Source organism: Apteryx rowi, unplaced genomic scaffold, assembly GCF_003343035.1.
Source record: "Apteryx rowi isolate R43461 unplaced genomic scaffold, aptRow1 scaffold_190, whole genome shotgun sequence".
NCBI classification, from domain to species: domain Eukaryota; kingdom Metazoa; phylum Chordata; class Aves; order Apterygiformes; family Apterygidae; genus Apteryx; species Apteryx rowi.
In genome coordinates this window covers 1,127,754-1,145,899 of record NW_020448197.1, presented here as the reverse complement: position 1 = coordinate 1,145,899, position 18,146 = coordinate 1,127,754, and the positions used below count along the sequence as shown (strand labels likewise).

The following is an 18,146-nucleotide window of genomic DNA, read 5'->3' as shown; positions in this document are numbered from 1 at the left end:
GTAGTAGTGTTATTCCCAATTTTACACCAGCAAGAGTCATGTCGCTGGAAACTTCAGGTCATTTGCAACCAAAGGACAACAGGAACGAATCTTGCTGAATTTTACAATGGCCCATTTTACACTGGCCGTGAACCTGTCCTAAGTTGCAGGGTGGGAACTGCCCTGGCTGGAGCTGTACTTGTCTACACCGTGCAAATTACTTTCCTTTCTGTTTGTGGGGTGGAGGCAGAGAACCAAGTACTTCTTCCATGCAAGTTCTGGGTAAGCCTGACTTTGTCAGATTTTAGATCGCGGTAACTTCCCTGTATGCAGGGAAACACCAGTTGATTCACACCAGCGTAAAAGCAGACACAGTCACCACCCCCTGCCACCTCTGCCGAGGTGGGTGTTTTGCTGACTGGCTCAGTATCGCTCATCCCTTCCAGCAAAGGCGAGTTGCTGTAGAGGTTGCGTAAAGCAGAGCTCCCAAATATGTGAACGCATTCTTGACTCTTTGCCCGGAGCCCACCAGCTCCTTTTGAAGATTAAGATACGAGTGATGAAGGCGATTCACCTTTGACTGAACAAAGGTCGTGTGAAAGTATGAACCCACTTGTGTTTTGCAAAGGGCTCACACTGACAAATGAGAGAAGCTTCCTCTGGAGCAGCCTCAGCTCTGGACAGTCAGCAGCTGGTTTGTGCTGACTTGAGTCAGAAAGGTTCACGTCAACCGGCTTGTAAAATGTACCTGGCGGGTGCGTGGGGGAGGGTGTCTGGGCACACACGCGCGCGCCCACACTGTGAAGGTATGACGCACGTTCCGCATGGGCATGGTGCTTCAGCTGCGCCGAGGCCTGATGCTGCGTGGCAAACCCAAGCGTCCGTTCTCTGAGCGAGCATAGCAGAAGTGTAGGATTGGCCTGCATTGCCCTTTTCACATACTTGAAAGGACTTTGTCTCCCTGCCCATCTCCTAGGGGCCACCAGGGACTATTTTCTTTCTGGTTTATCAGATGACAGCACCAAGAGGAGATTTTTGCAACTTTCATTAATTGTATTAATTATTTACCATCAGCTAAACTGGAAGCTCTCAAGTCAACTTCAGCTAATGATCACCTTCCAATATACAGGGTGTTTCGAATACCGCTATTAGCTGCTGAACCATCAGGCGGCCAACCCTGGCAGGCTGAGGACAGGACCACTTACTGTGAGTCAGCGTGGGCTTTGCAGAGTTTGAAAGAAGTCCTGTCTGTGGAACTTCACTCTGGTGCCTGGGTTCTCCTGCTCGCAGCACTGGGACCCAGTTGCTATCATAACTGTAGATGAAGGAATCCTTCTCGAGTGTCCTGGGTGAATAAGCACCTACAATGAGAAAGATGCATAAAAAAGAGGAATAGAGCAGCCTACRAGCTGAGTTTTGCAAGAGCTCTGGTATTCACAGCGCTGGGTGGAGGGCTCTGCTGTTCAGTTGTACAAATAACACCCAGTTTCTGTGTCTTTACCCATGCTTATTCATTCCTTGCATCACCACCCAAGCAGCTCCGAGAATCTCAATGTGTGGTGTGGTTCTCCATTGACATAATGGGAAAAGCAGCATCCTGTGTTTTGTTAGGACACCCACACATCACATCTGGAGATGTCCTGGCACTGTGATAGATACCAGAGAGAATCAAAGATGGAGGGACTGAAACTCTTTCTGCATCTTCCTCATAATGTGGAAATCTTTAATGAGGTCAGCGAGGGGTCCCCTCTGCTCTGCTTTCTCACCTTTCTCCTAGGTAATTCCTAGGACTGGTATAACTAAAATTCTGACTGATGAGGCAGGTACCAGAGCCCTCAGCCTGGTCAACCTGTGTGAATGTCCTCATATCTTCTACTGGAAAGGAGTGTTGGCCATAGAATTAGGGTTTAATGCTAACATTTGGTGTTTGTGGACTTTGGGCTAGACTCAGCTTTAGTATGTTGAGGGTTGTCTTGATCGTATATTTGACTGTCACACTCACTCCTGTGTAAAGCATTACCCGGAGTTCTTGGACACCCTGCAACGTTGGCTCCAAAGCAGCCCGGCCATCAGTCCCTGGTGAATAACCAGCCTTCAGCAAAGCTGCTGCTTTGTATCAGACACCAACCAATTTCATTGTGAAGTATGTTTAGCCTCCCTGCAGTTCTGCTGTTGGTCTTTGCGGTATAGTAGAGAACTACTCTGTACGTTCTTGTGGACAAGGGCTAAAGTCACCTCTAATCTCATAAAAGGGAATTTTGATCCAATGGAAGCTTCTTTCTCTCTTTTCAGGCTAGGGTTGAAAGGACATTTATGGTGTTTTTTGGCAACAGAGAGAAGACTACAAAGATGGATATGTTTGTGATGGTGTCTTTGTCCTTTTCATGCACTAACGTGTTAATGCATGGGAGGAAGGGAATAAGCTAGAAATACCATTCTTAACAATTCTGGGCCAGATCTTCAGCATGAATAAACTAGCCTAGCTCTGTTTCTTTAACTGAGACAGATTGATTCATGTTAGCTGGGAATCTTCTCCTAGCATAGCCCATAGAGCAGCTTGAAGGGAATTGGCATGTTTACATAGTACGTTACAAGTCTGGGATGTGATCTGGATACGGCTCCAGAAAAGCCCATTTGTGCTGTTGCAAGGGCTCTGGAGAGACTGATGGCACCAGCATGTTCTCTAGCTGTTTGTGGCTGGTACAACTTCTGCAGCTGAGTAAGTTCATTCGCTAGAAAGAGCAAAATTGCTAATATTTGCTTTTCCAGCCCTATGGTAACCTCCCAGAAGGACTTAAGAATCTTGRAAGAAATAAATAAGGCAAGAAATATGAGCCTGACTGAGAAAATAATGTTACTTGTGCCTGGCACCAATTAGCCAACAGGCACTGAGGGACACGTTCCACCCACACTCAGCCGAGCCGTTCCTCACCCTGTGGCTAGCTCTGTATCTGCGCAGTGAAGAACTGGAGACAAAGGACAAAAGGGAAGACAAACACAAGGGGACTGCAGCAGAGTTTGTCCCTGCATCTGCCTCTCTTTTATCAATGCTAATGTCAGCGGGACAAAATTTGGGCACACTTCTTCACGTGAGCCACCCCTTTGCCATCAATGCAACAACTTGCACTGTGAAACTACCTGCACGAGCAAGGCAGCCCGTCCACTGGTCCATACTGGACAGACTGGTAGCAACTGTAACAAAGCATGTTGCTGTAAGTCAGTGTGGTGTGTTTAACCCATTCCTCTTTGAGGGTGGGTCTGTCTTTCCCCTTCCCCAGGCATTTCCTGATTACAAGCTACAGGTGTGTTGTTTCTTTCAGATTTCTGTCTGGAAACCCTTGGGGAAGCCCATGGAGGGGAGAACAGCCAGAGTGGTATAAAGCCAAGGAGACTCTGTGCTGAGATGCTCTGTAACGTTGCTCTCCAGCTGGGATATGGAGGCTTTCTCTACTGTAACAAGACGCACTTTTTTTTTTTCTCTTTCTCCCTGCAGCTGCTCCTCCTTTCCACCAAAACAGTAAAACATCCCAGGTGAAATGTCTGTTGTACCAACAGCCAGAATTGTGTGATAGTTCTACACATGCACTGTAACTCACAGAACCTGTTTGTCAAACATGCTGACAGTCAGTTATATTTTAATGGCCTTTACATTGCAAACATGCTTTTTTCAACCTTGCCCTTAAAAATAATATTATAAAATACGGACCAACAAGTCAGAAGGAGGTGGCAGTCAGAACTCTAGCCCTGCTTCTGCCATGTTGCTCCTGTGTGGCCCTTTGGAGACCATTTAGCCCAGATATGCAAAGATATTGGACCATCTAAAGGTGTCAGGAGACACCACAGTCTGATCTCATAAGGATTTAGGCACTTGGTGCCTATCATAAACCCACTGTCACCAATTCACAAAAGGTCCTACTGAGTTTAGGTGCCCTCTGGAAATGGTGTGCATCTTTACGTGTCTACATGCCTTTGCAGATGGGCTCTCCTACCTTCTGTGCATTGTTTACTTCCTGTTGAGCGTGCAATAGGGCTGTATTGTCACCTTTGCAAAGTGTTTTGATGTCTCTAATAGTGAAGAACAATTTTCATTTTTACCTGGCCCAGGGAAACCTTCCTGTGCTCCTCTCCCTGTCCGTCGCCCTGTATTTGACACAAACACAGCACTCGAGCAGTCCTGCTTTGGAGACCCTTTGTAATCCACAAGGTCATACTGCCCAGGCCCAGGCAGAGGAGGGTCTTTACAGGGTGGGATGGCTGGAGCAGAGAAAGTCAAGCAGAATTTTTGCCTGTCAAGAGAGAAGATACTTGGGAAACTTGTCCTGAATTGATGGGGTTTTAATATCTGGAAATAAAGGCTGTGGTTTCTGTTAAGTGCCCTGGGGAGGTGGATGCTTAAAGGTCCTAAGCCAAAATCTTTGAGAAATGAACTGGGCATAAAAGGGTCCAACTGCAATGCCATGGACAGCTCGCTCTATTTATTGCAAAATACAAGACTTGCCAGTTGTCCAGACCCTGCCCTGTTTCCGCAGAGACCTGGCTGCTCAGCTACTCCAGAGCGAGATAGCGCTGAAGCCGAGACAGCGATGACGAGCGACGCTAGCTGGGAGTTCTTCCCGTTCTCTCCCACTGATTGAAATGGGAGAGGGCACAGGCTCTAACCTCAGCAGATGGGCGTGGAGCATTTTGGTGTTTTCTGATAGAGGAGACTGAAGATCTTCTCACCTCATATTTAATTTGCCCTTTCCTCTAGCCCTCTGCCCTTATCAAATGCCATTTGGCATTGCTTCTGTCTCTGCCTACAGCTTCCCACTCTTTTTACAAAGCCCCTGTCGTAAGATACAACTGCTGAGAGATGTAGTAAAGATACACCTGTTGGGTAAGGAGAGCCGTGGGCTTTCTCATGTTCTCATTCTTTTCCATGGTTAGGAATTTATTGTTGATCTTAATCTTAGGCCAGGCAAAGTCAGTGTATGGTGACAATAAATATACTTGGCCAATTTGCTGATAGGCAGATTTATTTGTCTTCTCATATGATACCAAGGGAGACGAGGGCTTGGGGGAAGGGAGTTTCCTTTCATGCCTTTAATCCCTTGGAAACAAGGTGTAGAATGGGATACATGGGAATGGCAGTTCTAGCTTGAAGGAAGCTTCTTTCAAGCTCTAATTCTCAGCCTTAGCAGGGGCTGAGGAAATGCCCATGCTTTACCCATCAAGCCTGCTGAGAYGCTGTTCAGTTGTTCCCTGTTCAGTTGTTCCCAGATTTGGGGCTCTGGGGCTGAGTTTAGGCACTGGCAACACAAAAGAAACACAGCCTAGTGCTCAAAGCCTCTGCCTGGGATACGAGAGCTGCGGGGTCTTTTTCCAGGTCATGTGTGCTCTGGCTTCTTGCTCTGTAAAATGGGGATAAGAAATTACCCCTACATCATATGGGTGGTGCAGTATTTAATTACTGTTTGTAAATGTCTGAGAGATCCTATGATAAAGGTACCTCTGATACACTCCTCCAGGGTGTTATCAACCCACACCCCCCTTCAAGGCAATGCACTGCGACGCTTCCATTTCTGAGCCAGTTCCTGTAAACCCTTGGCAATAACTGCCCATATTGGACCGTGTTATATAGTGGGACACTGTGGGATTCCTCTGCTATTTGAGGTATTTTCATATGTCCTATAAAAGTGGCATGTCTTCCAGAGCTGGACTTACCTGAAAGGAGTTTTCTTTGCTTCCTTGGTAGGTTTATGTGGCTGAGAGGTTGTAGGTTCTGTAATGAATCTGTCCATGTTTGTTAGACGGGAGGCCTTTGATTTGATGTTATACTCTTGGGAGACAACTTGATGGGGGAATCATTGATGTTGTAGTGACCTACAAAACAAACAGGAAAGGGATGTAAATACCAAACAAGGCCACAACAGCGGCACTGAGGAATGAGAGTGCATCAGTCAGTGAATGTAATAGAAGGAAAAAGAACCGGTATAACAGGATTGTGTGGGGAAATCATTTCTGGATTTAAAAAGTGCTGCCTGGGCAGAGCTTATTTCGAGGGACACTGATAAGGCAACACTAAACTTTGTCCTGAGCACAGGAACAAATGGAGATATTAGCAATTTTAAAGAATCAAACAAACAGGAGGAGAACTCGCACGTGGGATAACTTGTAAGATAGGTTACAAAGCTAGGAGCCCTCACACTCCAGGTCTAAACCTCACCAGGCAATGGGCCAGGAGTAGACTTCTTTTGCTGCTAGAGTACTGTGTTGCTGAGCGTATTATGCACTAATATGGCTTCTCCTGAGTCTCTGGCATTTATACGGAGTTGTAGGGTGTTCTAGTGATTCCTTACAGCTACTTAAAACTATCAGGATGGTTTCTAGATGGTTGTCTCAGCAGAAATTCAAAGGGGCCTACCCACAGCTCTTGGAAAGGAGACTCGCTTGTGCCCTGACACCTGCTTAAACTCAGCATACCTTAAGAAGCCCTGAGTGACCCAAATCTGTGTGTGATGGTGCTCTGCACCCCACAGGATCAGACCCAGAATCACCAGCAACATCTGTCCTACCAGCTCAAGGCTCACTTACACGGAGAACGCCATTTTCCAATTTTTTCCAAATTTAATCCTCTTGTGGTTTTGGACACAAACACACCATGGGCAGAAACATTGTTGCTTTGCTTGCAGAAATCCATAGAAGTCTGTTTTAGAAAAAGGGCTTGTGAATACCTTTGAATTGACTTTACCTGTGGGTAATTACCAACAAAGGAAAACCCACATTTAAAATCCAGTTGTCTCCATTGTGAATGGCTCTGATGATGCAGCTGTAGGCAATATTAGGGCCAAAATTTGGGAGTGTTTACCAATCGTAGGTAGGTCTCTTTGTGACTGCCCAGCATGTAAAAGTTGCATTTACACGACAGTGGCTGAGGACTTAAAACTCTTGCAGAAAATGTGGCTTTGTGCATTTAACTGCTGTCTCCAGACTTCTCCCACGTCAGCTCTACCTAAATGTCCGGCTTGGTTCAAGCCGCTGACCGAGCCCAGAATTTGAGGTGGCGCTGGCAAGACACCAAAGGGCCATCTGCATGACAGCCCCCGAAAACCTCTGCAGAGCAAAGGGTATGTCTCCGTGGCTGTTGCTGGTGGGACCGCAGCTCGGCCTGATGGCTTTGAGCTAAGCATAACCAAAGAATCTGTATTTCAGTTCCTTCAGGCCTGCTCACTGCAGGTAACTGCTGGAGCGCTTGTGCCTGCCTGCAGCCTGTGCCAGGCACAGCATGCAGCACTGTCGTTATGCTGCTGGCAGTCCCTGAGCTAATTAACTCAGACAGAGGTGTCAAAAGTCCCTGGGGGAGCAGGTCATACTGCTCTTGTGGAGTGCTCAACTACCCGCCACTGTCACTCCCCCGATGCACGCTGCACACTACAGATCATCTACAAAATATACGCAGAAACACATTTTATCCACAACTCCTAAGGAGCCTCAAACTCACGGTGATAACTGCTCTCCTTAAAGAGGCAAAAAACTATGGTGCAAAGGGTGATGAGGGTTGGCCAAAATCACAGAACAGATCAATGGTGAAATGGGACAAAGGAAAGAGCCTTTAGGTTCCCAAGATAAAATCTAACCTCCTGGCCCATGCCCCAGTATGTAAAGTTATTTACTGATGTCTGTGCTGAAATTGATTTTTTCTAAGCATGCTATAGTTAGAGAAGCTCATAAAAACATCTGATGGTCAAGGTTAATTCACTGATATGAGTGGAAGAGTCCAGTTAAAGCACAAGAGTGAGGAGGTAGCAAGAGGACACCTGGATAAAAGATTCAAACATGAAAGACTGACCTATTTTCCTGTTTTCTTATTTTTCCTGTGTTAAGCTGGTGAAATGCCTGCAAAAGTCATGACGATTAACTGGCTTCATTTTAACATTGGGTTTGGTCCCAAAGCTGAAGACAGCTTAGAGGACAGCTTGAGACACTGTCTTCCTGTTGCTCAGTCATTTTTTTCCCAATATTTGTTAATTTTCAGCTGTCACTGCCTCAAGGGCAGATCCTTCAGTTCTTAGAAGTTCCTTTTTTGCCTGAGTAAGAGCTTTGACCATGTAAAAACTGCAGGTTTTGGCCTTCTTTTTCTTCTCAGATGTCTCTTTGTCTATAGTCATAAATTATCAGGCACTGCCATCTTTTAAATAGATAGTTTCCTGTTCTGCTTCTTGTAGGTTAGATATTATCTCCTACAGTAAATCATGAGTCAGTGATTAATTCAAGAAGGCCGTTCCCAGAAGCAAATTCTTACAATGTTAAAAATAATATGATGCGAATCCATTATACTATGATATAGAAAATAATTATGGCCTGCAAACTAGTTTAATCAACTTAGAACATGCTGGGGCAGATACTCAGCCAGACTGAGTCATYGTAAGAAAGTTCACAGTCTTAGTGTTTAAGTGTACAAGTGAACACGATTACCCCATGTCAGCTGAGTCTCAGTAACTCTGTATATGTGCTCTTTGCACACCCAAATTGTGAGGTAAGACATGATTGTTTAAAACACCTTTGCTGATGTTTAAACTATATCAAATTAATTTATAAGAGCACGAATTGCTTCAAGAACATGCATCCAGCCAGCGAAGATGTCTCAGCTATGAGTGGCAAGCTCATTATTAAGCTTATTAAATTGTGTCATCTTCATTCTGTATTAAACAGCTATGCAAAGTCATCAAATGTTACAAAGACTCAACTTGTTTTACCACACAGTGGATATAACTTCATTGAGGTGCAGGTTAAAAGGGGAAGGCTTACTAGGAAATGGGTGCAATCTAAATAGAAGAGAGAGACAGTAGTCGAGCAGTCAAGCTGTGCAGAAAAAGAAAAAGCTCTCTCTCAAGAGTAACAAAACAATCCAAAAGTAATCACAGCTACAGCAGGACACCATTGAAGGGACAGGGAAGTTAATTAGCAGTGCGTATATTATTATAAATTATCTGATAACTGCTAATAACACTTGGTGTTTTGTTAAGATCTTCCATTTCAGTATCTCAAAACACACTGTGAATTCCTGTGGACTAAAGCTTACAACACCCCAATGAGGCCTGGTCACCATGGCATGGGTGGAGAGCATCAGGCACAGAACAGTTAAGTGACTTATACAAGAGTGAATCAGCAGGAGGTTCAGGAACTGAACCTGAGGGCTAGGTCCTCAGCTGATATAAACTGGCACAGCTCCACAGCCAGCGGAAGGGCACAGTCAATTACATCAGTTGTGCATACACAGTCTTGATTTCCAGCTTTGAGGTTGAACCTCAAAACCCACTAGCTGTTAAAGATGTGAAACTCTACCCACCTTGAGCACCTTAGCAAAAGTCCCCTATAACCAACCAACACAGGTTGGATTTCTGGGATGAAAACTCATGGGGTGCTACGGGGTCTTTCAGTATAAAAGCCAATGATGTGGCAAGAAGGACAGAGGTTGCTGCAGTCCTGGGTCAGGGAGGTGTTCTCGCTCCCTTGGTACTGAAGAGTTACTGCCCGATGTGTGCTCAAGGTTTGCAGCAGGCTGGGGTACGTCTGCAGCGCAGAGGTGAGACTGCAGATCGTGCAGAAATACCCGAGGCACCTTCATGCTTGTTGGCTTAGACACTGATGCCAAGCTGGCCACAGYGGCACAGACCTCAGAATAGGCAGGCGTGGAATAAGTACTTGGTGGGCGAGTTCATGCCAAGCTTTGGGCTATTCTGAGAGCTGCACCCAAACTAGCTAAGTTAAAGCTATCTCCAGTGCTTTCTGAGGCACAATCACACCCTTGTTCACTGCTTAGCTAGGAGAGATTGAGCTGTGCCTGCTGCAGTCAAGTATGTACTGACTGCAAAGACGTGGGACCAAGCCAATGATAACCAACAGGCCTGTCCCATTCTAGTCTACGCTGGATTGCACCAGAACAATCACTTTCATATACATCTCTGCACTCCACAAGCATTACACATTAGCTGTACCCTCCTTGTCCTTGCCCGCAACCTTCCTTACATGGTATTGACCAGGTGCTGGCATGGGGATTTTCTCAATCTTCCTAGCAATGGGTTGTTGAAACATGCTAGAGTTTCCCGTGCTAAAGTCTTGTTTGGATTGAAAACATGACGGGATCCTGTAGGCATTCGCAGCTGGATAGTTGGCGATTTTGCTGCATGCAATGCGTGCAACCTGGAAGCAGAGGGAGCAAGGAAATTGTCAGTAGCTGAACGGGAAAGAAATTGGGAAATAACTGAGGCCTGGAATTTACCAAATATAATTTTTAAGGACAAATCACCTTTTGCATTTTAAAGACAGCAGAAACTGTGCTGCAAGTTCTATGAGATGAAATAGGGGGGCCCACTTTTTCAGCTACTAAATATTGTTGATTTCTTCTTCCTGGGGTGCAGGTGCTCATCAGTTTGCATAAGGTTTTTCACTTAAGTCTTGTGTTAGAACAGATCCTGAAGTTGTTCACTTTAGCCTCTTTCCAATAGCCTGGTACAATATTTTAATTGAGTCCACAAACTGTGTATGGATCCTTCACTACACCTTTGTAACTTAACAACAGCTCAGCCAGTTTTGCTTAAAAGGGTTCATCCAAAACTAAAATGACCACCTCTGTGTGGAAATTGAATTTAAAAGGTAAGAGCACATGAAAAAGCAGCTTAGAATAGGTGTTGGAATTCAAGTTTAATTATAACTGTGTCTGTTAACAGTGAGAAATGATTTTCCTTCTTGGCTGGATTTCAGAAACATCCCCAATACAACATTAAATAGGTACTCAAGACAAGGGCAACAGAGTAGGTTAAACACCAGATCCATAGTCCACTGAAGTCAATACAAAGGCATTAGCTGACTTCAGTGGCTTTGGAAATCAGTCTGAAATAAACTGCTTCCTCTTACCAGGGAAGGAAAGTATCCAGTTCCTTTTTGAGACAACGAGGTGCTGTTGCTCTCTGCAGACTGACGAGTGACATTATAGAATCCTGGGCCTGGAGTTTCATTCTAGCAAGAAAAATATCACACATGGTGACTAAGCTGCATTAGCTACCATCCTCCTGGGGCAGATGCAATGAGATACAGGCACAGATTCACATGGTTGTTAATGGGACAGCTCCTTTCCTCACTAAGTCCATGCTCTTCATCTTTCTGAGCATAGGCCAAAACACATCGGTTCTTTTAGGAGTAACTCTGAGAACAGTGAAGCTGGAACACAGCAATGGTCCATACAGTCATTCCCCTGGTTCTCAGCGCCCAGGGCCAGATACATCAAGAAAAGGTGCAGAAGAGCATTCTGCTGAGGATCTTTATATGTATTTAAACATCTTTTAAACTTTGCTTGGTCTTACTGGTCCTTATGGCTGTGAGTTCCATCAATGAACTACTACTGATTTTTTTTTTTTAATTTGTATAACTGTTGCTCCCAACAGCTTTCATGGTAAATTACCACTCCAGTCTACAAATGGAGAATGAACATTGTTTATATACTTACTTCCTTCTTTCAAGTTTAAATTTGTGGATTTTTAATTTTATGCTGATATCTTTCTGTTTTATATGATATGGGAGAAGCTCACTATGCTTTTTTTTTTAATTATCTCCCATACATTTCAAGCCAAGTCTTATTTGCTTCCTCTCTAAACTAAACATCTTCAGTGTCTTCAGTCTTCATTGGGACTTTAATGATTGTATCACATATTTCTAAATTGAGTCTATTTCTCCTGCAGCCTTTTCTTAGACTTAGGGTGGCCACAAGTGAACACAACATTCCAGCTGAAGGTGTACTCAAAGCTTATACAATGGCATTACTATATTTTCTGTATCATTTTTCAACCCATCACTTGCACCATGAATTTTCTGTTTTAATTGTAATTGTGCATTAAGGTAGATGTTTTCATTGTTTCAAAATTATAATCTTTTAATGCAAGTCTCCAGTTGCATGGAGAAATTAGTATTTCTGAGTATGAGGAAGATCAAATTTCCCTACCGTCTACAGGGCAATTTGTATAGACTGGGAGCCACAGCAAATCTAAAATCTCACCTGTAACATCTGAGTTGGACCTAATTAATTCAGCATGTGGGCAGAATGCATTATTCGCAGTCACCACACCTTTCCTGACTCTGTTCTTTTTCTGGGCTTTTCAAAAAGAGAACTGGGCGGGATTCTATTTATAGAGCCAAATAAATCAAAACCAGCCTATGTTGTACATGATGACACCTCCAGCTTTTCAGGCGTGGTCCCATGAAGTGTTGAATGCCTTTAGTAACATGATCTACTTCTGCCAATCCTAGAAAAAACAGTGGGATTTAGCAGATCTGGGATCATACAGGATGAAAGAGACAGCCCTTTAMCAACATAAATTTTAGATGATGCTGGTATGCAGGATGGAAAGAACTGAGGCTCCTGACCTTTGAGAGCATGCTACCATTATGTGACCTTCACTAATTGTCTTGTCTGCCAGTTACGAGTGGAAAATATTTTGGACAGAAGCCCAGAAGTGACTCCGTTTCTGTTCTGATGATTTCAGAATTGGATTCAGACAGTGATCAGATGCCCCAAAAAACAGTGTGGGCATAACACCAGGGGAAAGAGAATAGGCTTTGTGGGATTTAAGAATAATGCTCTTTACTCCACAGTGGGTAGTGGAGAGGAGGTAAGAAAGTATTTTGGGCATTACCCCACTCCTGCAAAGACACAAGGCTGAATGTAGAGATCTGACTGTGCAAGGTCTTTGCAGGATCAAGAAAGAGCAGGAAAGCCACAAGGTTAAACACATGGAAATGGGAGACTGCATAGGACAAGTACATGGTTGGTTGAAACCCATCCAAACAGGACTTGTGTTGATGGCCATACAGCAGAGGCAGCCATGGAGTGACTCACTCCCTCTTAAGAAGCAACCAGAAGCAGCAGGATCATCTTAGGGAGGAAAACATCATTTTCCAGGCTGTGGCCATGTTGTGCCTTGCAAAAGAGGAGGCTGAAGGGAAGAATAGGCGGGAATGGGCAGGTAGTGCTGTCTACTGGAGAAGATGCTGTTTTGGGATTGAGGAAGCCTGGCTACCTCCTGTCTCTGCTGTTGATTTATGATAAGATCGTGGGCAAACCACTTCACTAATCTGTTTTTCTGCTGCAGCAGAGTTGTTCTTTGCTATGTGAATGGACAGTACAAGTGTAATTGGCTATTATAGTGCTAAAATAGTAAAATGAAAAAATGTGCCAGTTCCATTAAAACTGGAAGAGCATTCTAAGGAATCAGATGCCATGTCTCTAGCATGCACAATCCTTGCAGATTGGGCCTTCCTCATAAAAATGCCACCTGAATTATAAAGCGAAAAAAATCTTTTCCGCATATTTTTCTTTGTAGRAAAATGCTACAGGACAAACTGAAAGCTGAGGTATGTGATGCAGCTCTGGGAGTTTCAGCGGAGCTGCTCAGAATTATGCTATGTTTCAGCCCTATGTTTAGTTTAGCCCCTATGTGACAATTCCAGGATGCCAGATTTACAGGAGGAGATTTCTGAACATGTGGTCTGAGGGCTTGTCCACATGGAGCAATGGAGCAGGCAGAGATCCTGAGCTAGCTATTTCTTAATAACCCCCAGAACGGCAAGCAGGACAGCCACTGTACTACTCTGGGGACTTGGGCTAGCACCTCCATGTGGCCCTGCCATGTGGAAGCCCTGCCCCGTGCTTGAGGCTCTCCACCCTGTGCTTCATAGACAAGAGGGCTGTGCTGAGGGAGGCAGGTTTGGTCTGATTTGCTAGAACTGGCTATTAAAATTGCAGTGAGTTTCCAAAGCAGCTGATAAAAAACTGCATCTGCAAGCTCCATTCCCTGGTGCTGCCCAGGTTTGGCTGCTCCTGCTGACCAGCCTGCTGAGGCTTGGATGGTGTCCCACACAGAGCCCTGCCCCTCGCTCCTGGGTCCTGCCCCATAAAGGGGAGTTACTACTTTGGCAGCACGTTCTTGATTAGCACCTTCCAGTACAGCACGTGTCAGGGAAACAACTACAGAGCCCGTCACCCATCCGCCCTGTCCAGCTCTGGGTTTGGCATGCCCATCAGCACCTCAGTCTTGTTGAAAGTAATTGGAGATTAGACATCTCCGTGCCCTTGGAAATTTATGTTCTGCTAAAGTGCCTGCACATCTCTGTGCCCTTTGAATGCTTTGAACCTTTTTTCTGGTGAATATAAGAGGGCACTGGGTATGAAGCAAGTCCACCAAAAATACCTTGCAAACTCCAGTGTTCTGGTAGCCATAGGACTGTGTGAGTACAGTGGTAAACTGGCACAATTACAAAAGTGGGTCAACTCACCTGTTAGATATTCCAGGTCAGGTAGTGAGAAGCAAATAAGCTCTTTACATTGTCTAAATTACAAGTGGATAAACTTCAGGTACTGGCATTTATCCCTGACTACCCTACTAAAGGAATGTGCTCCAAAAAGGGTTGTGCTGAAGAGGCAAGTGGTTGTGGTGGAGGAAACTAAGCAGCCCCAGAAAGGTGTAGTGTTAATGGAACTAATGCTTCCCCTCCCCTACCTGGTGCTGTAACTTTTCTCTAGGGATAAAGCTTAAGAAAGAATCAGCCAAGCCCTTGTGTAGCTTGTGGTTTGGCTTTCTGCCTGCTCTGCCCTTCAAGCAGGAAATTCTCAAAGGGAAGGGAGTGCTTTGTGAAGCTACCTTAAGACTATGCCTCTTCTTTTAGTCAGAACTTAGCATCAGGTCATCTGGAACTCCTGGAAGCTGACCAGACAGACTGATGGCGCCTACAGAAGGTATTTAAGCAACTTCTCTACCTTGATCATTTTCCCTCATCTTTTGTCCTTTACGTCCTTGATTGCTGTTATTCAATCCTGAGATAATATGCTTCTGATACCACTGAGATGGGAGAGACAAGCAAGGAGGAAGAGATCAAAGGAAGGAGAAGAAAGAGAAGATGGCAAAGGCAGAAGAAGAAAGATGCCAAATAATTCCCTGATTTACCTACTTTACCTACCTGGTACACAAAGTTACAGAAATTCTGAATACACTTAATTTTCAGAGTTTGGGGATTACCACATAGTCAGCAGAGAGCAGGAGACTGTCAGCAGGGGACAGGCATCCTCTTTTCACCAGCAGAGGAAGTAGCTTGAAAGCTGGATCCAGGAAGCACAGGAGGCCCTTGGCACCTCTGACTGCTGGCTGGACTTAAGAAGAAACCCTGCATAGTGCAGGCTGGGAAAGCAGTATGATTTTATAGTATCTTTCTGCTTCCCTCTGCTGGCCAGACAACAGATGTACCATTGTAATTCCTACAAACCAGGAAAAGATGGGGGTGAAGAATGGCAAAAGATGGGAGGGGTCATATTCTGCTAACATTACACAAGCATAAGGCTGAGTTAACTCTACTGATTTCTTTGAATTTGCTCCTGAATTTCAGAAGGGATGCAAAATATATGTATGTGTCCTGGAGAGCTCTGGAAGACTGGAAATGGGACCGGGGCAAACCTGGGTGGGTGAGAGATGGGGAGAAGGTAAAGATGAGGGTATTATATGTGGGGTAATTTCAAGGTTTAAACCAATAATATTGTTTTACCATTTTCGCCATACAGTTATCAGTTGTGACTGCAAAGCTAATTTAAGAACCTTGATCTATACTTACTTGTTATTCTTGGTTACAAGACAGGATCATTATGAGTTGCAAAAAAATTCAAAACAAAGACATAAACTTCAAACATTGTTACTCACCCGGTTATACTGAAATCTCTTTGATTGAGAATTAAATCCCTTTTTTTCTGAGTTTAAGACTACCTTTGTATGGTATTTATAAGGACCGGAGGAAACCTTGAAACCTAAAAGGAACAGCCAATAAAAACAAATTCTGAATATGGAGATACAGGAGACATGTAACTGCAACACCAGCTTTCATATTAAATAAGATGGGTAAGTTAAAGGCAAATATAACATTAATGCAGTATTCAAGTCAAGAAATCAGCAGTTGTTTCTGCATTTAATTTCCTTGTTTTATTTAAGAAGCAAAGGAAAAAAAATCACTTTGAAGCACTTTAGTGTTGATGAATGGGCTTTAAGGGTGACTCAGTGCAGTTAAATAACTTTTGCAGCATGTCCTCATTTACARAGTCAGGCATTTTAGCAACTCACTTCATGGGGTTGACCCTCCCTCAAACTGAACATCTGAGGAAAGGTGCTGAGCATCCCTCGCTCCTGGAGAGCTCAGTCTCATGCTAACCTGCCCAGCGCCTCCCAAACAGCAGTGTGCTTTGCAGGCCTGGACCCAAAGGCCTTGGCTTGGCACTATTGTTGAGGCAGAAGCTGCAAGTTTTTCAAATCGCTTTGTCTCTCACAGACATATCAGAAAAAAAACACTGGTGCCTCACCCACCCCAGACYTGGTGTTACTACTACCAGTCATGGAGCTGCAGTGGCAATAGCGCAGCAACAGGAAATTTTAAATATAAGCTCAGTGAAAATGTAGGCATGCTTCTGACAAGGGATGGTATATGTCCTGAGATAAGCGCTGCAATTARTGAGGAGGTTAGTACAGGGGAGAGATCAGAATAATTGCTAGAGAAAAGGCTCTCACATTACAGTGGCGTTCTTTGGAAGGACAGGAGGTGGTCAGGGCTACAAGAGCATGGGAGCAAACAAGCTTTCCACTGCCTTGAGAACTAGAGGGTTATGATTTGATGGCATTTCTTAATCCCTTGGGCTGGTTTAACTGTCCCCAAAGAGAGCAATTTTGGACTTGAGCCTGAAACACCTACAACTGGCTGTGGATATAAACTGATCTGGATGTCACTTCCTATGATTGGTTTCACTGATGAGTCCTTGCTCTGCTTTGAAAGAAAAACATTTGCATTGTTCAGCTGTTCATTCTTCAGCTGTGAAATGACTGTTAAAGTGTGGTTTCCATCCACTATATTGTACTGTTTGGTGCTTTTCTGCTCAATGTACCTTTTCCTTCCGAATGTCCAAGAGCATCAGAGAAAAGGCTCTTAAAGCAGGTACCCATGTTACAGAGCTATGGCTACGGCGCATCGAATGTAACGACTCTGTGTAGCATCACCATTCTGTTTCTGAAACATCAATCACAGATATTAACATGCAGACAGAGCCTGAAAGAACTGGGGAGATGTTTTCATAGAGACACAATGCCAGAACGTCGGCCATCACCTTTCTTTTCTCCATGAGAGATTCGATGAACCTTTGCAGTCCTGCCGGACTCAGTATTAAGGGCGGTGGGACCACTGCCAGGGGCAACCATCTTTCACGGAGGGGAGACTGAGGGGTAAAGGGGATGAGGGAGGTGACTGCTGTCGCCATGGCGTATTCTGGAGAGGGAGAAAGGCTTCGCTAAGGCCCATTCGTGCACCTAGAGGAAGAAAAGGCGCCCGCCAGAGGACGTGGGGCCCCAGAGGTGGCGGAAGAGGGGCCAGGGCGTGCCGCCGCCTTTGCCTTTGCCTTTGCCTTTGCCTTTGCCTTTGCCTTTGCCTTTGCCTTTGCCAGGCCGCGGACAGGAGCAGGCCCTTCACGCCGGGCTCCTGCCCCGGCGGGCAGCGGTGCATGCTGGGAACGGCGCTACCGGCCGCGGGGGCGGAACGGCGCGGTGCACGCCGGGAGAGGCGCTGCCCGCCCAGGTGAGGCGGCGCGGTGCACGCCGGGAACAGCGCTACCTGCCGGGGGGGGGCGGCGCGGTGCGTGCCGGGAACGGAGGCTAGGGCCCAGATGGGATGGAGCGGTGCATGCTGGGAGCGACCCCCGCCCGCCCAGGTGAGGCGGTGCGGTGCACACCGTGGATGGCGCTGCCCGCCCGGGTGAGGCGGAGCGGCGCACGGCGGGAGCGGCCCTGCCCGCCCGGGTGACTCGGGGCGCTCCGGCCCTTGGCGGCTCGGGGAAAGCGTACACCTGGTTGCCGAGACAACGACCGAAACAGCTCTTCTCCAATCGCTTGGCCTGTTACATTGTGCCCTGCGGCGCACGCCCAATCACAGGCGGGCTTTCAGAGTCGGCGTGCGCGCTCGGCTAAGCCTGCGCTGTTGCTTAAGGTGGCTCGGTGCATCCTCGACTGCGCAGGCGCCTTAAGGTGGCTCTCGGGGTGGGGGGGGAAGCACCTTGCCAGCGCCGCCTCACGCCCCCCGGGGCCGCCAAGCGCGGGGCCGGGGCCGGGGCCGGGGCC

At 45.8% G+C, this 18,146-nt stretch overlaps 1 protein-coding gene across 1 annotated transcript; it reads right to left on the bottom strand.

The window, feature by feature from the left end:
- Positions 1-1,083: 1,083 nt before the first annotated feature.
- STPG1 (sperm tail PG-rich repeat containing 1) lies at positions 1,084-16,982 on the bottom strand. The gene is given in 9 exon segments (XM_026062434.1): positions 1,084-1,340; positions 4,075-4,265; positions 5,683-5,788; positions 5,791-5,841; positions 6,553-6,664; positions 9,988-10,161; positions 10,876-10,977; positions 15,699-15,802; positions 16,925-16,982. Coding segments are annotated over 9 exon segments (1,155 nt in total).
- Between the last annotated feature and the right edge of the window lie 1,164 nt (positions 16,983-18,146).